The sequence below is a fragment of the Copidosoma floridanum genome, unplaced genomic scaffold, assembly GCF_036245765.1.
Source record: "Copidosoma floridanum isolate Cflo_tuat_1 unplaced genomic scaffold, Cflo_Japanese_pri ptg000012l, whole genome shotgun sequence".
In the NCBI taxonomy this organism is placed as follows: domain Eukaryota; kingdom Metazoa; phylum Arthropoda; class Insecta; order Hymenoptera; family Encyrtidae; genus Copidosoma; species Copidosoma floridanum.
Window position 1 is genome coordinate 8,845,555 of NW_028321889.1, and position 26,946 is coordinate 8,872,500.

Here is a 26,946-nt window from a genome sequence, read left to right on the forward strand (position 1 = left end):
TATGTTTACTGTCAGATGTATAATACAAACCAACTTTTTACGGTGTGCGTGTAAAATTTAATCTGCAGCGACCTCGTCCCCGAATGTATAGAGAAAAAAAAAAATTAAAGGCATACGCAAATAATCCATTGGACGTGCCGTGAAACTCGATCGATCCAGCTCGTAACTATATATATACATCGGACTCGATGATCCACAGTGAACTCGAAAAATCAGCCAAAAGAGCTCCGATATCGTTTAATAATTCCCTCTCTGATGTGTTACTTCGCCCTTTTGTCGATGGAGGAATCCCGAAGCGATTAATTCTCTAAAGCATTCTAGCAGAGAAAACGAGGTAAGTGGGAGCGGGGGGAGGGGAGGGTGTAAAATCAGATTTGCAGCCCCGCAGTTATCCACATGTAACCTGTTGCCTGGGCACCAAACGCACTCCTAGACTCTGAATTCGGAAGTGGCTTTGGGCAGAGCAGCGCGACAGCGTGCAAACTCCAAGCACAGGTAATTTCCTTTGACCCTCGTCTACTATGCTGCTGTACTCCGACTCTCTCTCTCTCTCTCTCTATTATTTCTCTTACATATCCTTCCGTGCAGTGGTACAGTGACGCGCCTGCGTTGTTGCTTTTCCGTAGATGGCTGCGTTAAAGGGGTCAGAGAATTTCCGTTGCAACACATGTCGGCGGTACTTTGAAAACCTTAATCAACTACTGCTCTCTAAGCTCGAAATTACTTCTCAGCCCCCTTCTTTCTTTTTATCTCTGACTGAATATTTTCTTTTTTTTTTTTTTTTTTTTTTTTTCTACATAACTTGTCCTCCTCGGTCCTCCGTATACACTTTTACTGAGATTGAATGGAAATAAAAAAAACGCGTACAATGATAATAATAATAATAATAATAATAATAATAACAGTCTTACTAGGCGAATGATGTATATATAAAATTATATACGAGCGTCTGAAACCGTTATACGATACATAACATCATGCGCAGTTAATATAAGAGCCCGAATCTGGTAAATGGGGCCACTCTATTCTGCTCGGCGTTGCCGTCATCTGGCTTTCGGAACGAACAAAAAAAAGACTCGACTTGGCGGAGAATGAAGGAAGGTCCGAAGAAGACGAGCAAAGTTCTTGCACAGCGACCGCTGACCGCGGTGTACAGCTCGAGTTCTACGTCCACCGCGACGCACGTGATGGAGAACAAAGCCGGCCGGCCTGGCACAGCACGTGCGATGATATCCTTCCCTCTGCGACCTCATTGTCCGCCTAACTGTGTATATATTTGTGTAAAAAGAATATAAAAAAGGTATCAAAGGATAAATAAGCGTATAGGGTATTTGAGAAGGGAGAAGAACGGGCGTCTTCGATCAAGCAAACCCGTAAATACCAAAGACTGTTTATGCACCAGTGATGTAGAATATATATATATAGACATACATCTACATCCTTACAGGTACTTATAGGTACTGTAGCCGGTGTAGGTGAGTAAGTACAGCAGGGGGACGCAGTTCCTCGAACTCTACGGGTAGCTTGCTGGCGAATCGGCCCTTCTTTTTCCCTCCTGCTGGCCTATAAGGCCTACCAAGCAGACAAGTCAGGGAGCCATTCACTGGTATCCTTTCCATATATACACGTGTAGAGGGTATGTATGTGGGCACTGCTCGTCCTGCAAGTGTATGTGCATGTAGGGCGGCTAGGGGATGCGATTCCGTGCCACCCGACGTTTCCAAACGTCCGCTACCGCCACCATTGCCGCAGCTATACTACTACTGTGCCTCGTTGAGGTATCAACTCACGCAACTTCCTCTAGTTTCCTCTTTTCTTTATGCTTCCTCTATCTCTGTCCCCCATTTCCCAGCAATCTTGCGTACACCCTTCTATATTTTTTCTTCTCGGACTAACACACCATGTGTTTATTACAGGCCATTTTTTTTTTTTTTTTTTTTTTTTTTTTTTTTTTTTTTTTTTTTTTCATCTCCCCCTTTTCAAGAACAAGAACAAAAACACCAAGTACTCGAGCCATCATCTCTCGAAGCTGCACAACTCAGATTTTAAGTGGAACGAGCAGCCCATTCTATTAAATTTATTTTATCTGCTGCTGCTACATCATGTTCATCGAGACGAATCAATATTTCAGCTGTGGGAATTTATGTCTTGCTGCCTTTTTTTTTAAGACTGTCTTTTGTACCTTTTCCTTCTAAAAATTGTTGTGCATGTACATCAATCTACAGTGGTCAAAGTTGAAAAAGACAAAAAGATGGGAAGGAAAAATATATAATATATGCATATATTGCAAGTGTGGTTCCACCATAAGGCGATGTTTCGCCAAGATCGATGCGGAATTGAATTTAGCTTCTATATCTGTACATTTATGTATAAACATATACAAATGCAGCAACTTCGTGCGGTATACCTTTAGGTTACATGCTAATCGCCTGGAAATAACTTCACAGTATGTTTAAACTTTTCGATGCAGTAGCAGCTTGCATGAACAAATTTGCAGAAAAAAGGTCTACTAACGCTTGATAAACTTGAAACATCAAAGATAGGCAAGTACACTGAGAGAAAAAAACCTTAATTTTTACCGTGATTGTCCTTACAAAAATTAGCGTGCAGACGGTAATCGTGGGACAAAGCGACATCTTGAGACTTTTTGACCTAACTTAGTCAATTTTTACCGTGCTGACAGTAAAAATTGTCGGGTGCCCAATAAAATTTCCCCCCACTGCTCTTTATATATAGATGTATATAGATAGATTATTGCAATGTAGCATCATTTGTTCAACTCGTCCGTAAATTTGTACACCTTTTTCTGAGACTCGATTGAACAATGTCGTACAAAGAAAAATGTAAATTTCGAAAATTCATAACAGACTTTTTTTGACTAAATGTACGAATTGTATGTTTTTAGGTTAGAATTATTTTTGCATTGATGATAAAATGTTTTTGATTATCGGATGGATACTGTAGTTACATTGACACTATGAGGAACATGTGTAATTTTTTTCAAATCATTTGATGACTTTATCTCAGAGTACGGACGAGTTGAACAAATGATGCTACATTGCAATAATCTATCTATATACATCTATATATAAAGAGCAGTGGGGGGAAATTTTATTGGGCACCCGACAATTTTTACTGTCAGCACGGTAAAAATTGACTAAGTTAGGTCAAAAAGTCTCAAGATGTCGCTTTGTCCCACGATTACCGTCTGCACGCTAATTTTTGTAAGGACAATCACGGTAAAAATTAAGGTTTTTTTCTCTCAGCGTATTAATTTGAGAGAAATTCATCGCGAGAGAGTCACATGTGACTATGACGTATCGGAAATATCGAGCTATACTTATCAACGGCATCAATAGACGCTCATTGTGTACAACTCAAGAAGAACGGGAAGAGAAAGAAAGAAAGAAAGAAAAAAAAAAAAAAAAAAAAAAAAAAAAAAAAAAAAAAAAAAACAACGAATGAATTTCAATCAATTCGCATGAAAAAGCCGAAAGAGGAGTCATAATATCACAAGTGGTAGCGTTCTACTATACATACATATTTCTCGCTCCTCGAGTGGCTGTCGTTCGTTTACATACATCGAAACGCATCGAAAGGCCTACGGAAGCAACGTACCTACATGAGAATTTTTGCACACAATATTTTTGCTCTTCTCTTCATACTTTCACTCAAAAAAAAATAATCTCAAAGCGACTCACAAAGGTAATCATCTCGGCTCTCTTACGTTTAAAGTAAATGTAAGTGCACCTAAACACCAAAATGAGCTTGCGGCGTCCAACTGAAACAGTGTATCACTCTCCAGCATCACATCTCGTTTTTCGAAGCACAGTAGTAAGTACAGATACGTAGTTGTCCCTGGCAACGTTATATAACATTATACAAATACTTAAGTACACCTATAGCAGTGCAAGTAAAAACAAGAGCGCGCACGCAGGGATATATCGCTTTCGAGCTAGGGTTTTCTCCCTCCCCTTTGATTGCCCGCTTCCACCTTGTGCCTGTGCTGCTACGGATGAAGTCTATACGGGCAAACATGCGTGCACGCGTGTCCTTGGCGCTCCTTTGGCTCTTTGGAATCACAGGTGAGGTCAAAGGGGGATTTGTCTCTCTCTCGAACAATCGGTTTATTTGAGTCGCATCGTCGTCGTCGTCCGTGCTCCCAAGTTATACTATGTTAGAAACGTGTCGTTACCTCACCCACCCATGATAACTCACGCAGACTGGCCTCGAAAGTCTCGTGCGGAAACCAAGACAAGAGTCGATGAGACTATACGGGTGGAGGCGTTGCAATAATCGGGTTCGAGGAGGTATCTGACACTTGACGCCGGAGGATGAGTATAATATTCCAGTTGATCTTTGTTCCCGACAGGCTGCTTTCTCAACACTCGCGGCATTTCGCGTGTTTTTTTTTTTTTTTTCTGTTGTGGCCAACTGCATTAATTACTCGGCAGCAGAACACGTGCAATTCTCACCGGTCGGTCTCGGTCTGACACGCGTGTCATATCTCGCCGCAAATTAATGCCATGGAGTATTGTACATCTTACGTGGGCGTGAAAGCGAAAGCGTTAAGTGTATTTTGTATTTTAGTTGGTATAGCCAGAGGAGGCGATGGGAATAACGAAAAAAAATAAAAAAAAAACAACGAAAAGGGTGGAGTGATTGAAGGCGCTGTAATGCGCACTGAGTCAGTCGAGTGTGTAGCAAAACGTAAGGTGCAGGTACCTAATAATGTTTTCCCTAAGTTAGTGCCTCTCGTGGGATGTGTATAATATCATTTGCAGTATAATGAGATCAAGCGTGATAGTAATGATTATTTTTTCCATTATACCTCACTCTTACTCGATATAACGAGATAAAATCCATGAGAGCGGATCTGTAGCTAAGTGGAAGAAAGCATATTGGGTCTCGTAATAAACGTATGTCATCGCCAATTACATTGAAAAACATACCACTTTGAGAAATGTTTTTTTAGACTTTTGATTAAATACATAATATTGTTTCTATATATATTCTGATATTTCAGGCATTTCACAAAAAAAAGGTTTACATGTGTTTTTCAATATTATACTGGTATGAGATGCAATAAATTTTCAAGATGACAACAATAATGTTTTTCCAATCAGCTATTTGGATGATGTATGTATGTATAAGAAAAATCAAAGTTCCGAAGTATGTCGGAAAAGTGTCTGATTAGGTAGTGGACGAGTAAATACTTAAATTCAATTGCATTCATAGAAAAATTACAAATATTAACCCACTCTACGAATGCCAGAAAAAAAATTTTTTTTGTTAATACTGTTGAAAATTACGGATCAGAAAAGCGTGAAATATGGTACATAATTTATTTATTTACACTAAAATCACACGCAGTGCGAGTATATTGAAAATTCATTAAAAATATAAATTCTAGGATGCATCTGTAAAGTTACCATCTACTTACAAGTAAACAACTAAAAGGATTTTGAAGTAATTCAGAGATGCTAAAATGACAAAAACTCGGTGTCTAAGAGCGGTGGGGGTGTTTTGCTAAGAATTCTCCGAATTGAAACTTCATAACGCTTCTTAAATACTTTTGAAAGTTTCTTTAAAAAAACAGAGAGATGAATAATTGAGTAAAACGTGGTATTGGCAGGTAAAAAGGAAAAATGTTGCAAGGTGAGTGTAAAAATATTGTGTGTCAAATTGCCAAAACGTTATAACACTAGAAAAAGAAAACCAAATTCTACACTATGAGAACAAAATTACCGATAATACACGCACGCTTACCGAATACGATGTACATAATAATATCATCATCTTGAGGGGTCTCAGCCCAGCAGACATGCAACTCTACACATTTTATGTACGAATATATATGAATAATAAAATAAAGAAATAATCTCGTTTTCCTCTCCTTAACAAGAGGGAATGAGAGTTTTCAATAACTACCTCACAAGCCATCATCTAATTATACATTAATAGTAAGTAGTAGTACCAAATTCCCAAATTACGATGAATATACAATCATATGAATATTACAAAAATAGTGAGGTTAGCTCAGCTTGAAAAATATTAGCTAAGTAACGTAAACAATAACTGACAAAAGACTAAAAAAGTTTATTTATATATATATATATAGTATATAAAGGCTGAATCGGAGTTAATGTCTGAATCGAGACTCGCTTTCAAACATTTGCATGCTTCCTTCTACGGGTGTAAATTTGTACACGTATGCATATAAAAACAGTTCTGTAACTAAACTCTAAAGCCTCTTCATTCGTGCGATAAGTCCCGTATATATTGGAGAAAGTAATAATTTGTATTTCCAAAAGCTTAATCATTCGAGCGCGTCGGTGCGAAGTACATTGAAAAAAATTGTCAATTGTTATAAAATTTCCAGCCCAAACTTTTGAAAGCACTTTCATTTACTCTCGCAACATTGCTTCCGACCTCAGCCACTCAAAAAAGTAAATCAACATAGAGGCAAAAGAAAGGTAAAACAAGTAGATACGAGCAACCTATAACATTATTGTGTAAGTTAGTAGAAGTTAATATTGCTCAGTATCAAATCGATGCTGTTAATGATGATGTAAATATTGATAAAAAACAAGGGTGAAAATGATACAGAGTAGTATCACCTAGGCCCCATCGTTAAAAACATACAATAACATAATACCAATTATACCATACCGAGCCACATAAATTACTCCATCATAGCTTTATACATTTAGTAAGAGTAAAATATGTAAACAAACGGAAAAAAATACATAATATGAAATGACAACCTTTAACATGATAAATAATATAACGTGTAATTAATACCTACGTCGTCGAAGTCGAGCCAAATCCCCAGACGAAGTACGCATACTTGGTGAAAAAAAATTCCATTACTTTTTTTAAAAAAAATTTTTGCACTTTTGTACCCTTTACCCAGGGATTGAGCTCGTAACTTTGCCCCCAAACGTACATTTCAAGTATGATAACAAACACTAATATAGAATAATCTTTAATTGGTAAAAAAAAGAGCTGATCCCACTTGTCAAAACGAGCACACACTAAACAATCTTCTACCTTGGTTAATGAAAAAACACTACTGCACCGTTACTTGTATATGACGTACATGAGGTATTGCAAATATTGTATTCATGTAAAATTGAAAAATAAAATGCAAAATTAATGTAAAGTGAGGAAAAAGAAAAGAAAAAAAAAGAGCGGACTCGCAGCAGGCCACGAAAAATCAATCAATTGTAACGGTCCTCAACAAAGATAGATTTATGAAGGAACTGTCACAATTCGGGGTACTAGCATTTTAGTAACCATATGGTTTTTTCCGAAAAAAGAAAATGGAAAAAAAGAGATGCCGACACTTGTGTGTTCCTATACAACACGTGACTGAAGCACATTGTTTTTCACACGCTAGAAACCAAAAAATTCAAGTGATCGTGAATATTATTATCTTTTTATTAAAAAATTCAATAGTACCCATTAGATGAGAGAAAAAAAATCAAGAAGTAGACACAATCTCTAATTTGGCTTAAAAAAAAAAAAAGAGAAAAAAGCTTGTGCACTTTTTACTATTCTTTGACTTTTTTAGCGTCAGCGCAGCCTACAATGATGGATAATTGTTTTAACATGAGTTATGGACAATGTATCCAGTCGTTTTGTACTCATAAAAACAAACAAGGCATATTTAAATGTAGATTATTTTTCATTTTTTCATTTAATCATCGGCATCGGGTCATTTATTTTTACTTCAAGTTTTCAAAGATGTATTAGCCTTCTAAATGAAAAAAAAAAAAAAAAAAAAAAAAAAAAAAAAAAAAAAAACTATTTGATGAAAGTTGAATTGATACTACCAACTGTTCCACTGATATTTACCGTGCATTATAAAAAGTTTTTTTTTTGCAAAAACAGATTATTTGCTGTACCTAAACATTACTTTAAAGGAAAAAAAAAGAAAAAAGAAAAACAGCGCTAAAACTTCCTTTCATACTGAAATTCCATACTTGTTTTTTTATATCGCAAAACCCGAGCTACAAGATCCTTTTCATCTAACAACTTTAACTTGCCCTCCTTTCAACTCGAAATCTGAACTTGCACTTGTACCACTTTATTTTACTCAAGCGTCGGTGCATTCTTTCTCTCTTACGTGAATATAATTATTATAATACACAAATGTACTTGCAAGTTTTCTCGTCGTGGGCTGCTGCGATGTGGACGCGCTCGTCCTTATTTCTGGCTTAAGGACGAGACGGCCAAAAAGGAGTAGAAAGAAGAGGAAGAAAAAAAAGAAGAAAGGCGAAAGCAGATACCCTTTTATTTTTCTTCTCCTCTTTCTCGGCCATCGTTCCTCCCAGAGGGAGAAAAAGAAAGAAAGAAAGAAAGAAAGAGATATTGGTGATGCTATTGCTGCTTACCCGACTGTCGGGAACGTCGTGTACGGAAACATGGTCCTCGTTGCCGCCGCCGCCGTGGTGGTTGCAGCTGCCGAGCTCGGCTCGTCCAACACGTCGGGCTCAAGAACTGCGAGTATCTCTGCGTTTTCTGCTGCTCTTGCCGAGCTTCTTGTTGCGCTCTTATTCCTCTCGCAGAGAGAGAGAGAGAGAGAGGAACAGTGGGAGAGACTGAGAGCAGCGAGAAAGGGACAGAGTAAGAGAGAGAGAGAGACAGAGAGAAAAACGAGACTCTGCGGCGCTCCTGCGGGGACTCCTCGCTGCCTTTATCTGACACTGAACACCGTTTCCAAGGTCAGGAGCTTCACGAGCGAATCAAATGGATGCCATCTGCGTGCATATTACACATGTATATATAGTACATAATATATATGCACACACACACACACGTACAAACATACATGTGAGTTTTACGTATAAGGTGCTAAATGTATTAAATGTGTGACATTTATTGATCGACATGCATAGTTTTTTTTTTACACACATTAATTAAAAATAATGGTGCGTGAGAGGGTAACTCATTGTAGTGAAGAGGTCAAGGAGGAAGAAAAAAAATGAGAGGATCGGGGATCGGAGTATACGAGAGCGGAACAGAAAGAAAAGTGAGCGACATGTACGTACATTATTATTATTATTATTATTATTATTATTATTATAATTCCTATTAATGTTATTGTTATTAAAGAAGAAAAGCATCGAGAAAGTGAACAACATGTAATAAGATGCAAGAGAAAAACAACCACACGCAGATGAAGAATCAACACATGAGTACCACCCATACCAGCCGAACCGGCTCCTTCGATACATCGTACAGCTTGGATTCATTATACCTGTATATTGTGAATCCGAAAGAGAGAGAGAGAGAGAGAGAGTGGGTACGCAACGGCGGCGGCGTCCTTTCTCCCTCTCACTGGGCTCACGCTGGCGAGACGTCGTTTCTCTCTTTTGCTCCTTTTCAGACTCTGCTGTGTTTCTGCATGTGTATATATGTCGTATATAATAATCGTGTACGCGAGGAGAGCTCGCGCGAACAAAGCCGGGGGTGCTACAGCGAGCGAGGCTGTATGGTTTGTATATGTATGTATACCAGGGAGAAAGAGAGAAACGCCGGGTGTATGTATATATAGTAATCCAAATACAGGGAGAGAATATGGAGAACGAAATGAAAAAGAAGAACGGCTGTTGTACACTTGAACCTATATAAGGAGAACTTACAGTATAGGTAAGTATTGGGTATACTTCGTTGATTTCGATTTCACAGCACTTATCGAAGAGCCATTACACAAGTACCCATATATTTTTATATACTGTAGTTTTCGGAGCAAAATAGGTATATGGGTAACGCGTACTGTGTATAAATAATACACGCAGGTTTATTGTATACACGCACCCACGCAATGTACTCATGGAAATTATGGACATTATTTAAATAAGTAATATGATTCTGTGTAACTCGCGTAGCAGGGTATAATGTGAAATTCGGAGATTATGAGAAAACCGAAAATGTGCAGAAGTTGACCGGTTTTTTGAAAACTCGAGGAGCATGGCGAAACTTTGTTTTAATGCGTAATCAAGCCGGCGGCAACATTTTTGCAACATCTCGAGAGAGGAAGAAGATATTCTAGGCATAGACCTACCATGCACGAACAAGAACTTGGCACTTTGCTAAGCGCCGAGCCGTATCGACACTATGCAAGGAAGAGAAAGAAAGACCGTTGCACCGTTGCGTCGTCGGGCACATCACGTACACACACGAACCTGTACTTGTATTACCAACGTTGGCGCGGAGACGCGGAAGAAAGAGCATAAGTATCGATTCGATGAAACATTCGGGAGATGGTTGCCCGTACAATAATTATCACCATTATATTTGTGTTATTTCGCCGAGACTATAACAATGATTCTTTTTTTTTTTTTTTTTTTTTTTTACTGGAGCAGACAAGATAAAGAATCACAGCGGACAGACCAAGTTAGTTACTTGGTTCGAGGATCAATGCAAGGATCGGAACACACAGGGATAATATGTAATGTTATTGTGATGTACGAGAGAGGATAGTGATGACAATAAAAAAAAATAAAAAATACAAACCGGCGAGCAAGAGAAGGGCAGTATACACATAACTCTGCAGGAGTGAGAAGTGGTGAAGATAAAGTAATATATAATAACACAAATACAGTGCACACACTCGCGCCGCTCAATGGTCCCCCCCCCTATTGTATATAGATATATTGCAAACGATGCGGGGGTTGTGCGTACGGGTTGAGCGCACGCGCACGTCACGCGATCGCAACACTCTTCCGATGGGCAATATCAACAATATTAATAACGATGGAGAAAAAAAAAGACTGTGACTATGTAAGACGAACAAGTACACAACTGATTAGTCGATTGCGCTGGTACACACGCCGGCTGCAGCAGCACATGGACTTTCGGCTGCTCCGTAAATAAATTCCTTTTATCGTTTAACTGTTTCTGTTCACTACTTGTTCTGTATTTGCACACAACAAACTTGTATAACTTCGGGAGACCGGTGTCACCGCAAAAAAAAAGAGGAACACACGCGCACGCAAGTATAGCATGGACCACACAGAAAACCTGTGAGTACTTTGTTATAATGCAAGTATTATAAAAATACAGTCCGCGAACGCTGTGTAACAGGAACGAACTGTCTGCACGGTGGGTGAATTGTAAAATTGAAGCTGCAGCAACGGAGCTAGCGAAGAAAGGAGCTGGTGTTGTGCAGCGTGGTGTTCTCGGGAAAGCGCGCGCGTACACACTACTGAGGGGAGCATATAGACGGCAGCGCGCAGCGAGCCAGCCGTCGGCCGAGAATGAAAGCTGTCAGAGAGCGAAAGAGACGGAGAATGAAGACGCGTGGTTGTGTACGTCTGTGTGAGCAATATATAAGCAGCAAGGCAGCTGCATAGCCGCTTGTTCTATCTCTCTCTCCCTCGCGCTCCTCGGCACTCTCGGCACAGCTAGTATATGTATACATATATTATATACACCTATGGGTAGGTATAACCAGTACAGTACCGGTTGCCTACTCGGCTCCCAGCGCCCGCTCGTCTTTCGTTGAGGGTCGAGGGACAAGGAAAGCCTGAGAAAGAGAGGGGCAGAACAAAGAGAGAGAGAGACGAAGCCAAAGGGGGGGGGAATGGGTCGACTCGGGTGCAAAGAGACAGGGGAAACACGTACGGAGCCCGCGACGCTAGCGCCCATCCCGCTGTACGTGTGGACGACTCCGAAAGCTCGTGCTCTTTTGGAGCACCACCGCTGCGCGTCGCCGCCGCCGCCACCACCTTATGACAACTATATTCTTCCACTACTATAGCATCTTTCAGAGGCGCATGGCTCCTGCCAACCAACTGAGCAACTTGACTCGTTTCCTCTCTAATAAGTATACCTATAAGTAATAAAACATAACATAACGTTCGACTGCACGCTGTATCAACCTTACCATTGCCGCATCCTTTTACCATCCTTTTTTTCCTTTTATTCCCGTACTTATAATTTACTCATATTGAAAAAAAAAAAAAAAAAAATGCTGCCCTACATTTTTTATCTTCTTTTCTTTGGTCGTTAAATTTTCAATTCTTACACGCTCTACAATTACATCAGATGTGGTAAAAACTTGATGCAATAAGTATCTAATTCTCATTAAACTTGAATTTAATTATGTAAAACTAAACTATTTTACGGAGTAGTTAGGTATCGGGGGTTGTTGCGCAATTTCCGGTACTGCGTCGTAAGCATGTATACCCGCGGATGAAACTAAGATATTTTTATTCTACAAACGTCACAAACCAACCCGACACACTATAAAATCAATAAATTTTAACTATTGATTTTTCGTTGGAAGGATGCAAATATATACGTAATGGAGAAGGGGAGGGGAGCGGAGGCTGCAGGGAGGAGCAAGAGCGAGAGCAAAGAACTGCTTTCCTATACTCTTAATGTAACATATTATATCTATGCTTAAACCTACGAGGGTTCTTTGCTTCATCCTGTCGGCATGCGTGAGTAGCTCACCTGACCCGGTAACCCCTGCCTGTCGCGAGCTCCAGGTATATACCTATATACTTGTACGAGGACTACCGTTCGTCATGTATGTATACATATACCTGCCACTGCATGCATGGGCACTTTTAGTGTACCCACGAACTCAGTGTTTTTCGCTCGCGCAAACAACCCCCAAGGAGGAAAAGCTGAGGTAATAGCACCCATCGGGCTGGTTGCTGTGTACTTATACGTGCGTCGAAAATGAAAACGCTGAGCCGACGATAGCTGATAGTTGACTGCGTGTACTGCAATGTTAGACCTGTAGCTTACTAGGTAATTAAGTATACCTGTATCCATTTGTACGTATAGGGAGTCGGAGGAACGAGTTGGAGTCGTGCAGGTGCCCTACGCAGAATTGTACACAAAATCGTTAACGCTAAGCACCTTGACATTATTATGGTGCGTTGATAAATATCACATAATATTTATAATTATGTACACATAAAAGGCGCTACGTGCTTTTTCCCGGATATTGGTCATTATTCATATTTGCTCAAATCAAAAGGAACAACAATACTTTCTCGTGTACATCCATCATCCGCAACTGAGTTTCGCGTTTCAAACGCTCAACAAGTACACACACACATATATGTATATCTCTCTCGCGTGCCTCAGGTTTCGCCGAATCGCGAAACTTAATTATCGTAATTAAATGTTGTCTACAATCGCGCGAGGTGATTCAATGAAATACATATATATGCAACTTACGTACGCAGTCCACATATATATATATATACCATTTATGCAACTTAAAACATTTGGTTGTGTGAATACGACATAATGTGTCTAAAGGGTTACTGGTGAATCTGCAACAACAGCAACCTCATTCGTATACGGATCGTCATGATCGCGACGCGAACAGGACAAGCTCCTCTTCCTCCAAGCAGCGGCAAAGTTGGCTCTCTGCACGTGCACATCCTCACCCCCAGGCTCCCTCTCGATCTAACCTTCGCAGATTGACTTGTTCCCGCGATGGCTGCACATACACTACCGTCACCGGGGCTTTTGTCATACTCGGGAAAATTTACGATATCGCACGCTCACGCTTCACCGGATCTCTCTCTCTCTCTCTCTCTCTCTCTCTTCATGGTATTCAAAGAGACTTAAAAGTGCTACACGGACATCGATCGGACATGGACCATCGATGTCATAGTATACATAATACGTACGTTATATCCACGTGTATGTTGTTATATCTCTACCCAACTATATGTATTTTGTACACCTACCTGTATATCTTTTCATTAGGATTGCAGCATCGAAGGGTAGCAAATGAAAAATAGGGGGTGGAGGAAATTATATATATATATATATATATATATTATAGTGCTCTTCGTCCGGCTCCTTTAATAAGGGCACTACTATGGGCATTTAGCACTTGGGATAGGGATAAGGAAAGGAATGGGAGACGCCTCCCATTACTGGAAGGGGGAGTAGGGGGAAATTAGGCAATTATTGCTGCGAGAAGGTCGCCTAAACCCTCCTCGAGGAACATTGCGTGGTGAAAAAGCACATGTGAAAAATCAAAGAGGTACTTGCCCGAAAAAGTCGCACTATGGCCGGGAATCGAACCACGGTCTCTCCCGCGTCCCAATCCACGACCTAGCCGACTTAGCCACCGCGCGCTAATATATATATATATATATATATATATATATATATATATACACTACGGGGTCGATGATGACAGTAGAGTATAGTGCAGTGCATCGCTGCATTCAAGAGGTAAACGAGAAAAAGCGAGAGAGGCACGCCAATCTATCGCCGGATAAACGGGCGTGGGTAGATACGGTGTATACACATCCCTCGAAAGAGCGCGGGCCGAACAAAGAGCAGGAAGCGTCTCTCTCTCTACCCCTTCCTCTGCAACTCTGTATATAGTTTCCTTCGCAATCCGAGCTGTGCTTCGATGTGTGTGTGTGTGTGTGTGTGTGTGTCGATTGTCCTCGCCTGCACCCTCTCTCCTCTTTTCACCTGTGGAAAAATTGCAACGATGCGCGCACTTTTCATTCTTCGACCCGGTGTTTCATACGCGGCAGGAAAATTAAACAAGCCTTTTTTTTTTCTTCTTCCCTACGGAATGGAAAAATAATAAAAGATCGCACCCCCCCCTTCCCGTGCGCGAGTATAAAAATATTTTTAATGACGACACCGAGCTGCCACTGCTGCGCTGGAAAAGAAATAAATAAGCGCCTAAGAAAATTATTTTGAGGATTGTTTTTTTCAATCCTCGTGTGTACGTATCGTCTTCTCCGTCGCGCAATATATTTTTCCGTAATTAGAATAGCCGCGTGGTGTACATATACATAAGTATAATTACCAGGAAGACACACAGAGAGATACACATAGAATATTATATACGTATGATGTAAAAATGCATTGCAGAATCGATTATGCAATTAGATGCAGGCCCGAGCACGAGTAAATATGCACCGAAAGAACGAGAGAGAGGCCAATTAAGCGTATGACGACTTTTCAGCGCAGCTGAGAAGTAGGATCGATAATTAATCCAAATGGGTATGCTTCGATAGGTGGAAAGTCAACCGATTAATGCCAATTATAATAATAACGGTGCTCGTATGAGTATGTATAATATCTTTCGGGTGAATCAAGGGGCGTTCGCTCTTTTTGTAGGAAAAAAAAAAGTTGTTGCACTATACTTATACAACATGGCTATTCCATAATCACCTTTCTTATACAATGTATATTCCCACTCACCGCACGCGATCTGAGCCGAAAATCGGAAAATCCTTTCCGACACCGTGTGGTTATCATGTGTACGGAGGTTAGCTCCGGCTGGCAAGCCTCGACGGTGCGGCGGCAGTGAAACACACGCCGCCGTTGCTGCATCGATCGATATAAAATTATATCGAAAACTGCTGGCCCTTGCGCGCCGCAGCAGCTGCCTCCTTTTCCTCCCTCTTTCTTCAACAGGAGGCTGTTGACCATAACGCACGTCTTCTACGTAAACCGATAAACAGCGCCTTCCTAAATTTTTCATCAATAAATACCTCAAGTGGGTAAGTACGTGCAGCCACCACGCGTCCCGCAAGCTAATCCTTAAATACCAGGGGCGTTAGGAGGCAAACGGCCCCCGTGTTCGCGAATCGTTTGTATTCGCGTTAAGCAACACCGTAACACTCGTTTGCCAGCGGGGAGAGCTCAAACGCGAGAAATTAAATACCGGGGGGGGGGGGGGGGAGGTGAGTCTGAGAACTGTGAACAATCGCGACAATTCCTTGGGACTCGGCTGCTGCTTGCTTTCCGTTGAATATCTCGGAAATTGAGGCGATAACTTTTTGCCGCCGTAAATTCGCGAGCCAACTACCTGGGCGACGATGCCCGCGGAATCAAGAAAACAGCCTACACTTACATCCACGAGAAAATCTCCCCACGTAAAGGTGGTGCTGGATCATAAATGCCGTAGGCAGATTTGGTCACAGTCATTACTCGTTCCCTAATACAATACATACGTTATACTTGTAGGAAAAAATAATATGAGCAATATTCTGAAAAAGTTAGCTCAAATGTTTTATTTAATGAGCTTTGCTATCCAAAAAAACTTTATCGTTACATTTCTTAAGGAAACAATTTTTTTAAATACACCACGGCTGTATTAGTGTCAATGATATAAGGAAAAAAAAAAAAAAAAAAAAAAAAAAACTCCAGCAATAATAATGCATTGCACGCTACTCTGAAAAAAGTACTTGAAAATCAATAGAGTAATCGTTCACAAGTCATATATGTATACTTGTACAGCTAGCAGTTTTTGTCAGAACTTTTCTGCTGCTGCTGCGTGTAAGTGTACTTATTATCACGCGAGCGAAAAAAAGTGTGCAGTTGTTGTTTTTTTTCTCTTCGCTAACGACTGCACCTGACTCGATTCGTTGTTTCCAACATTTAGCAACTATTTGCTTACATATCACGCGCGCGAGACGCAGCTCGAGTAAAAAATCATCACTGCACTCTCATTCCCGGAACGCTGAGCGCAATAATCAACCGACTTATGATTGTAACTGTACTTTTCATTATAATCGGAGTTATCCGATCGCGCCATAAAAATATGAGTGTTTGAGTAAACGTCAGCTAAATGAAACCACAAATGGTATAAGTAGAGTGTGGCTCACTAAACTTGCGGCGCGTTCGTACATGAAAGGAAAGCGTCGGTTTGTTCGCATCTAAATGAATGGCCGAACAAAAAATGCATTTATGACAAAAATCACCAGGTCTCTACCGCCATACCTATACCTGAGTACCTAATGTACGATGCAAACTCTCACCCAAGTGAATTTTTTATAATATATACAACTAATAAATACTTTCTTACTAGAGGTCTCCCTCGCGATTTATGCCCCGATGCATTTTTTATTTTGCCATTCCGAGCCAAAACGTAAATCCGCTGCAATTACTTTTTATTTTTTCGCACCCACGGTCCAGCCATCCATCCATTTCTTCTTCTACATAAACCATTTATTATCAGCTCGAGTGTGGAATACATCACTGCACCCTGTTCGTTTGACCCGGTCCCGATTTTTCACCCAACCTTGATCTCTGCGTTACAATTTTCTCAAATTTTCGCCAAAACGTCTACCAAATCGAGATAAAATTCACGTCACACGACGAATTATTGAAGTTAACAGTGTACCGCGAGGATAAAAAAATAATACAAGGCAGTCAAGGAGGGGAGGGGAGGGTGAAGGAAAATGGCGCTCCCACGCGGAAATGTGACGTTTGAGGAGCAAAGTGAGAAAGAGATGCTCGAAAGGTTTCGTCCTTCGCGCGGTTGACGCGAATCTCGTAAGCAAGTACACTGAAATAGAAAAGTATATATACCTAATAACACAAAGTACGCTTAGGTAAGTATATATAGGTGTGTATGGACGGTGACGTTGCGCACATGGCAAGGGACGGCCAAACTCGGGGCTAAACCGGCTGGAAAAATCCCCACACATGAGCTACGCTGTAGGAAAGGGATTTCGTTTTACCGGAAATTTTACGAGCGGGGCGATCTTTTACAGCTTCCGAGGAGGGGGAGCATCGATTTTTGTTTACCCAGCCACTGCGCCGATATTTTCTCCTTCCGCCTCCTAATGCTTTGCTATATACATATACCCAGCTCGGCCTCGCCGTTCTGTATCGGAGGGGAACGGGGCTGGCCGGGGGATGGTTACCGATGATATTCAATGTCGACTGCTTTTTACCTCGCTCCTTTTTGCAGAGCACAGAGAGAAAGTAGGTTGCCCGTATAGTTATAAATAAACCGGCATCCCTTAAAACTCTGCAAGTAGAGAAGCAGCAGGAAGTTTGACGCGACGAATAATTTTGTATGTAATTTCAATAAATTTTCTTCAGAACTCGAGGGTATAACTCATAGTGCAGTCACCATTATATTCCTGTCTGTAATTTCTTTGCAAGAGACCGGCTTGAGAGAGAGAGAGAGAGAGAGAGAGAGAAAGAGGAGATAAGCAGTTAATTTTTTTTTTTTTTAATATAGGTTATACATTATATTTTCCTGCCGTGATGGCGTAGTTCAACTTTTCGAGCCCCTCAATCTATGTTATACGCGTGAGTATAATAGTTTATCACACACGTCCGAAGAGTCGTACCATCGATGATCTGCAGACGAGGAATTTAAGTTAATAATAATTTTTAAGCGAATGTTATAGAGAAATAGTAAAGTCGTTAAAGTCAAGACGTATTTTCCTTTTCTCTTTTGGGAAAATCATTGGCGAATACAACGTACTTTTTTTTCTTTCCCGCAAAGCAGTTTCAACGGGAGAACCGAGCTGTGCGCTGAACAAAACGAGCAAAGTAGATCACAGCGGCAATTTGACGCACGCAAGACATAAGGATAATACACGCTCGAATTGATACTGATTCGCGAGATAAATGCAATTTTAGCAAAAACTTTCGACAAACAGTAACAAAAGCGTGCACATTTTGCCGTAATTGTGCAACTTGGAAAAAACAAAAGTTGATTCGATGCTCCAAGTAAATCAGCGGATTTCCTGAGTTCGATCCACCGTAAAATCCAAGTTTCATCGGGAATATCTCGCAAGGTCGCAATATATCTACCCTAAAAAACACGAGTGAGAACTAAAAAAAAAAAAAAAAAAAAAAAAAAACAAGGAAGACAAAGACGTAGGCCGTGTATGTACGTGCGACGTAGGGTAGTAAAATTGTCAAATCCCAGGAGCTCCGATTTATTAGAGTTCCCATCCCCAAGTTTTCTCGCATCATTCTTTCCGAGTCGATAGCAGCTATACGAGGCAACCGCAAGCCAGCCAGTCACTTCCTACAGGCTTGTATGTGCTCTTGCAGCTGCACGCGAGTAGAGTAAGCTACACATGTATATGGATAAAATGTACGGACGTAATATGGTATCGGAGCCGGCAGACAGACGTACCTACTACAAATGAAAGGTATACCTAAGAGAGAGAGAGAGAGAGTACAAAATAGTATAGTACTTATATAAAATATAAGTACAGTGTATACATGCGTTTTGAAAATACCCAAACGGAGAAAACAAGGACATAATATTATTATTATCACGACCGGATCGTAACGAAATCCCTCTCGTGACATTCCCTTGCGCCCGGTTACCATGTAACATACACCTTAGCTGTATATATTCCTGCAGCAGTCAGACAGTTGGATGCATGTATATAATACAAAAATGCATGGTAGGTATACAATAGTAATAGTAATAATAATAATAATAATAATAATAATAATACATTATAATATATGTTCGTATACAATATAATTACGTATGCCAGCATGTACGGCGTTTCACATCTAACATATGAATAATGTGGAGTCAAACTAAATTAAAACGTGTCCGTAACGTGGAAGCAATTTCCTTCCGGGGAATAACAAAGATGTTTAACGAAACGATTTAGCCATAGATAGAGAGAGAATCAAATCGAATCATCGGCGCCACCGTCGAACTGCGGATATTGACTGAGCAGCAGCTTGCCTCCAGGGACGCCACCAACATTGGCCATCAGAGAGAGCGCCGATGTATATAATAATACATCTAGTGTCTATTAATTTAAAGTGGACCCTTCATCGATATCTCTCTGTTACCCCAATAACCCTGCGACTGGATTTAGTACCCCCCGTCTATGCGATTCGTGTGGACAATTAATATTACGGAACGAGAAGGACCAGCAGAGACTGCCTGATGTAGCAGCATCCACTCCTCCTCTTATATCCCCCGTTGAGACCAAGTAAGTATTTCGGAGGGCCACTCAGCGCGACTTTGGCCCCCGTTGTAAATGACGTACCCATAATTAATTAACTCAAGGGATAACTAAGTACCTCTCCATACGCACATGAAATTTTTTTTTTTTTTCCTTCATACCCATGAGTGACTCAACACTCATTGTCGCGTAGCATTTTCCCAGCCGATGTCGTTACAACAACGAGCTGATATATACGTATACGCGAGGGTTATTCGTCATCTTCGACAAGCAACAATGTAATCAATTATAATACGTATAAATATAGTCGCCACAGCGCAGATGAAAAAAGTGCGCATATGTTTGTAAACGTGTTCTCCGGGTTGCGCCGAGATCCCGCCCGCCCCGAGGTGATAGAAGATTGGGTTATTGAGAAATAACCGCCCGAAAGAACAATATAGATATACAACGGCTATATGTATTTTTGGTAAAGGAAGGTTAGTATTGGGCGCCGGATCTCGGTCCCAGAACAAACCTAGAGAGTCGGTGACTACGGAATCTCAACGCGGGAGGGGGGGGGGAGAAAATAAAGACGAGAAGCTAGCCGGGGCACGATTGTTAAGTGCAAAGCGAAGCATCAGCAGTATAACAGAGGCCGAGACGAACGAGGGATGAGATATTAAAAAATGGGAGTAGTAGGTGATGGCGCGCGTGGATGCAAAATCTCGCACTCGGGAGCTTTTCTGTTTTGTAAAGCGCGAGGGGACGGAATAAAAGATCTGACTCTGGAGGGATATGAGTGCGTGCGGGGGGATGCACGCAGAGTCAGCAAAACGGGTGGCGATGTAGCGGGCGGGCGTGCATGCAGCGTTTTAAAAGCAGCGCGTCATCTCTCTCTCTGGGACACTTATCGCTGAGAGCCGAGGGCTCGAGTTTCAAGACGGGGAGTCCCGCGCGATAGGTCGAAAACAATCATCATCAGCAGCCTCGGGTTTGCCGCGATGGACGAATCGTGTGCGTGCGTGTGAACTCGGGACTGTGTGTGTGTATAGGTTTACTTTTTTTTTTAATTTTTTTTTTCTTTCTTCACACCTATACTTTCTTCGTGTTTTTGATGCCTCTATTAACAAATGACTTTCTTTTCGTCTCTTTTTCGGGCACGCGTCCAACCAATTTTCAAAGTCATAACAAAGAAAGACGAAATTACAATACCTACATTAAAAAAGATCCGGTTACATGATTTTTTTTTTTTTTAAATTAGTACGCTTCATAGTTTTATGAGATACTATATGAAAATACGTGTGTATATTATCATCTACCTATTATATGCGAGCTATCGTAAAATTATTTTTAATTAAAAAAAAAAAAAAAATTAAATTTTTAATTTTGTCTTTTAATGCGGGTCAGATGAATGATGGTTATACTGTTTTTTTTCTGCGATTTTTTCGAGTTTTGAGGGACAATTTTTTTAGTTTTTGATTGATCACCTACTCGACGTCAAATCCAAAAGCAATAAATTGACTTTAAGAATAAACAAAGAAGAGGTAGAAAAAACTCAGTGGTATTCATTAAACTCATCAAAGAAGTTCGAATAATAAACAGGTGTGATAAAACGTGACTTTTAAAAATTAAATGTTTGACAGAGCCGGATTAATAAAATTACAGTTGTTGATTTATATCCCCTGGAGAATATTAAAAATTTCATTTCGTAAAATTGAACGAGAATTGAACTACAAGCCGTTGAAATAATGAATTTTGATTTATTTTGTAATAAATTATGATAAATATATGCACACACGCAAGAACATTGTACAAACAATGCCGCACATTTTGTTAACGATAATGGCATGGGTAAACTCGTATCTCTATATGGACAACAGATGATGCTAACACTTGATCCTTCGATACAATATCATATTGATAATTGTGATTGTCTTTTGACTTTGAGTTGGTTTAAAGTTATGTATGGACAAAACGTGGGTCATTCAATTCGTGTATATAAACATAGCTTGCATCACAACGTATATATAGTGTCATGATCTCTGATACGGCGACAACTTAAATATAAGATATCATTTGCTATCAAGTATGATTATTCGGTTGAGTTGAGTAAAGAAATGCACGATTGTTTGAATTCTGTAGTTATCCAACAATACCTGTTGAACATTTTCTTGGGGTAGTACAGTTGAGCTTTGGTTTTTTTCAACCATATACTCCTCCCGTTGGTTATTTTTTCCCTAAATATAACTCCAGAATTGTTAAGGCAATACCTCTGCAAGGGCAAGGGCTCCGACGCATAATCGTAAATCACCACTCGGTAAGTTGGACGAGTTGAATTTTTATTCGCTCGCATCGCGCCCTGCAGGGCCCATTGCGAGAAGGAGCGCGAACACGAGCGATAAGAGAAAAATAAGCGAAATGGATCGAGGGGGAAGGAGTCGTATAGGATACGAAAAAGAGGAGGAGGGAGAAGTTGGAAGCGGTTTCGGGGGGCTGTGCGAGTGACGGCAGTGGATTCCTCGAGCCATTCTACCGGAAGAACTTTAATCAAAGAGCATCGAGAAGAAAGAGGAAGGTGGACGACAACCCAGGAGAGAACGGGAAAGACCTACTTTTAGTCTATTTCGAGCTTTTTACGCATTACTTTCTCCTTTCTTTTCTTTCTTTCCTTTTTTCTTCCATCTCCAATCATTTTTATTTTTCTCTTCTTCTTCTTCTTCTTCTACCCTCGAGTTCCTCCCCCTTCCCCCATTCTTCTCCCTCGAAATCATCTCCTCGACCATGATTAAAATTTTTTAATACACACTACCAAGTACGGCCAAGGACGTCTACCCTCGGATCTGTGACACGAAAAAAAAAAATCTTAATAATGAGCGCAGATGTAATGTGCATTGGATTTTATAGGGAAGTTGTAAAAAAAAAAAAAAAAGCTGTTATTTTTTCTGTAACCAATATATACATATATATATATATTTGGGAGCACTACTTTTGTGATATTAAAAAGCGAAAAGAAATGAACGAAAATTGTGAAGATTTGGAAGGAAAGTGAACAAACTGCTGATGGTATTGCTGTCCGCGCGATAGGGGTATCCGACGCGGCTCGCGTTATCGGCGCGTGTAATTGAAAATCATGAGGAAGCGAACGTCTCGGAATTCAACGGCGATCTCCCGCGACTAATTCCAGTATACGTATGTAGCGCGATCGATCGGGTTTGCACAGGAGGAGACATCCAAGGGGGGTGGGGATGGAAAGTCCTCGCGCTCAATCAGCCGAAAAGGAGGGAGGGCGTGTGTTAAATTTTTGTTCGTTATCCCCGAGGACGAGACTAATACGAAACCCAAGAGAGAGGGAGATTCACGGGTGATGCTTTTCGCGCACTTGTTTACGTCCGTTGCTTTGTTAGCGCAATCGTACACTCGCTCGTTTAGATCTTATTTTCAAATATCTTGTTGTGCGCCCGACCATGTTGGCTAGTACTTTGTGGCGGATCTATATTTACGTAAAGTTAAAAAAAAAAACATCTTACGGTTTACAAAACAGCATACACCATGATAGTCCAACTCCAACTATTAACACTATAAATGAAATTAAAATATTGATAACGAATGTATAAAATTTGGAGGACTCACAACGATGCAGATGTTAATTATTGGTTTTACGACCTCGCACTCGTGTACACGCGAGAACAATTAATCCACACATAATGAAGTAATTTTTATCATACACTATAGTTTGCATGCGAATCTTCGACACACAATAGACACCCCTATATACCCTATGGCTTTTTGGCGCGTACGGTGCTTTGGCATCCGAAGCTCGTATCGTCTTGCTTTATCAACGCAAGTGACGAGTACTTGCATTATATTTACAAACTGTTGGTCAAGTTTCGCTGGGCTTTGGGATGATAAATTGTTGCCATATATACAAGGATTTAAATATTTGGTGAGACATTTGAAATTTTCTACATACGGGTAAGTTTGTATATATAGTTTGCTACTGCAGAATGTTGAATTACTGGTTCAAAAAAGTCTTTGACTATAAGATAGATACCAACTGAAAGACATTATACATTATAAACATACGTGTATCATGCGACTCTACTCTTATAGTCTAAATCAGCCTACGTATCAGTTTTCGTCGTAATTTGCCGTCTTAACATTAATATGTAAATGCAAATATTATGATGGGAGTTATGGTAGATATATTACGTGATTTTCACTATCATAATCTAATGATATGATGTGCGGGGCACGCGCTCAAATATCATATTATATTGTTTAAGTTCAATACGTGAGGCATAAAATATACTAGTAGTAATATACATATGTATGAAGAAAAAATACGTGAATCAATCTATTTAAATGACACTCTATTGTATGTACATGTACGGACATTTATACTAAACGTATCGTAATAATTATAATGTAAGGTGTATTGTATAACTACATGGCCGAAGGAAACACTGTTGTTTAGGACAAGTTGTTTTACTCTGAGCACTAACCGCTGATAGTAAATAAATATTCAAAAGCTATGGTTATAATTATCCAAGCTATAAAAATAAAACACATAAAACAAATGATGGTACAATGACCCTTTGTTTACTAGGTATATACGCAAAGGTCTATTAAATATGATAAGAATAAAATATCATGAAAAAATACTATGTAGCTCTGTATATGAATTTACAACTCACCAAAAGAAGCAGTCACAAATTAAAATTTACAGTTGCGTTTATTTCTTACCGCAACCACCATCAACATCACCATCCGAACAGTAGTGATCTTATAATACTAAAATACATTTAAAAAGAAAATAAATAATAATGATAATGATAATAATAATTTGTACTGCGATCTTTCGTTTAAACTTATTTACAGAAGAGTGGTGTTATGTATGAGCAACGAAGGAAGAAAAATGGCTCTCCTCTGTCTTTCGTGGCACCTGATGGCATTTGTGTTGTACTCACCGATTCTCTATCACGCCGACGTTTGCGAAATTGGGCGGGAAACTCGCCGTTGCCATCTCTACCCTCCGCGACGAGGGACGACGTTCGCAGACACCGAGTCACTGCAACACAAAAAAGACGGCACACTGTGCACAAACATTACTCGAGATAAGAAAAGGGTTTGCTCAAATAAACTTTGAATTTGCAATCGTATAAAAAAAAAAAAAAAAAAAAAAAAAAAAAAAAAAAAAAAAAATTGTTATTGCGTCTAAAATATTGATAATAGGTAGTAATATCGCGGGGCGTATCATAAAAATATAAATATAATTAGAACATATGATTCTTGGTCTTTCAAAAAAAAGAAAGATAAAATACCCCCGTATAAGTATAGCTTTTCTCGACACACACACACACACACACACACACACACTCTCTCGTCAATTTAACCCTCCCCCTCCCTCTTTACTATCTAGCCTTGACTCCGCACACAAATGTATATACGTACGAGTATATTTATATGAGTGAAGAAGAGATTTTTTGCATCGAGATCGAGCGGCAGCAAAAACGAGGACGTCGGAAAATGTGGCAGCATCGTCGTCGTCTCCTCGAGATGATGTACGCGCGCCGGTGCAGAGCTCCAAATTGGTACGCCCTCCTAGCTCCGCGTGTAATCCACGGATTTCAATGCGCGTATCACACACACACACACACCTATTCTACATATACTTAGGAGTACGATGATGTGATGTACATGTAGGGGGCGGGTAGGAATGGTATAGCTAAGGGTGGTGAAGGCGAAGGCTCAGGAGGCCTGAAAATGCAAGACTCTGACGGGGGAGGGGCTCGTTGCGTTTCGCCCTTCATGTACACACACACATACCTAGCTCTCCCTCCCACCCAGACACTCAACCACTCCCTGCTCGTCCTCCCTCTCATTACAATCTTTCCGCGCTCCGCTTTTTTCCCTTCCTTTCTTTCTCCTCCTATTCGCGCGGGGCCAGCGCGCGGTGTATCGGTAACGAACGATCCATTGTGTCCGCGAAGAGCTTTGAGCTTGCGAGACCTCGAGATGTACAGAGAGAGAGAGAGAGAGAGATGAAAGAAGAAGAAAAAAAGGCTCGAGCGAAAGAGCAAAGTATGAAAACGGCACTCGTTAATGGACTCCCCTTCACACGTCTCGACTTTGACTCAGCCTTGCTCGCACCAGTCGCACCCCTGCTCCTCTTTAGCGTGCATCATATATATATATACTACTCCTTAAAATTTTCCGCCTATACCCATTACCACCGCTGCCGCTGCGAGAGGGATTTTCGTTCCTCCCTTTGCAGCGGCAGCTCTTTCATTCGGTTATCCGAGGAGGCGGCTTGCATGGGAAGGACGAAAAACTTGCCGGACTCTCTCCTCAAGTGCTGCGAACGGGATCGATTGTCGTTCTTTTTTCTTCGAGTAGCATATGTTTCGACTTTTCGCCCGACCGAGGATGCCGTTTACCTTTCTCATGGCCACGCAGTAGGTGAAGTAATCCGAAAATAATATCTAAATTTCCATAGTATATATATATAAGGGTTATTGGTGCTCGCCTGTTGCTCCACCACCGTGCAACAACATCCTCTTTGGTGGTGAATGCACTCCTTTGGCTCTTTTTACCTTTCTAAAAAAATTCATTCCTCGCGCGCACCAGCAGCAACGGTGAAATATTCGAATTTCTGATTAAAAATTCCAGCGGAGCACCAAAGAGTCTCTTTCTCCCCCGTATATCTATCTCTCCCTCGCTGTGCGTCGTCGTGCTTAGGGTATATATATATATGCTCGTGTGGCTTGGGCTCTTAAAAAAATTGCACAGCCCACCCGTATACGGAACGCCGGGCGCACGTGTGGGTACAGCTGGTGTACACGTATACGCGGGATGAGCGCGGAATTCTTGTTTTCTCTCTCTCTCTTCTCGCACAACTGTCTGCAAGTGATGATATTTATACCAAAAGTTGTTACGGAGACCTGGAATATTTACCGACAAAAATCATGCGTCACTTTGAACAAAAAGTTGTCTCTTGTCGGTCCTTTTGGAGTTTCCAATGTAAATAAATCCTACGTCGGGGCAACAATTTTCTTCTTTTGCTCCTCCTTTCGTTTGGAAATTCATTCAAGTAGCTGCGGTACCCTTTTTCGAACGATTACCTATATTTATACCTACACTCAGTGAAATTGGTAAAAATTTCATTAAGGTGTTTTAAACTAAACTTAATTGACAAACGAAAGAAAATAATTTAAAAGCAACAAAACGTACGAGCCCGCACCCGAAGCGAGCAGCGACGATAAAA

The 26,946-nt window shown here is 40.5% G+C and overlaps 1 protein-coding gene across 3 annotated transcripts in view; it reads right to left on the reverse strand.

Moving 5' to 3' along the window:
• The window catches only part of msi (RNA-binding protein musashi), a 79,118-nt gene that overhangs the window by 20,397 nt on the left and 31,775 nt on the right, over window positions 1-26,946 (reverse strand). For 2 of the 3 annotated variants that reach the window (XM_089590159.1, XM_089590157.1), the window contains exons 1-2: window positions 10,525-11,196; window positions 8,400-8,765 (exon numbers count right to left, since the gene is read on the reverse strand). In XM_089590159.1, coding sequence (XP_089446285.1) covers window positions 8,400-8,431 — 32 coding nt within the window. In that variant the 5' untranslated portion in view covers window positions 8,432-8,765; window positions 10,525-11,196. Of the gene's footprint in view, window positions 1-8,399; window positions 8,766-10,524; window positions 11,197-24,649; window positions 24,751-26,946 lie in introns of those variants that run through there. The other variant, XM_089590158.1, reaches the window with a different exon arrangement.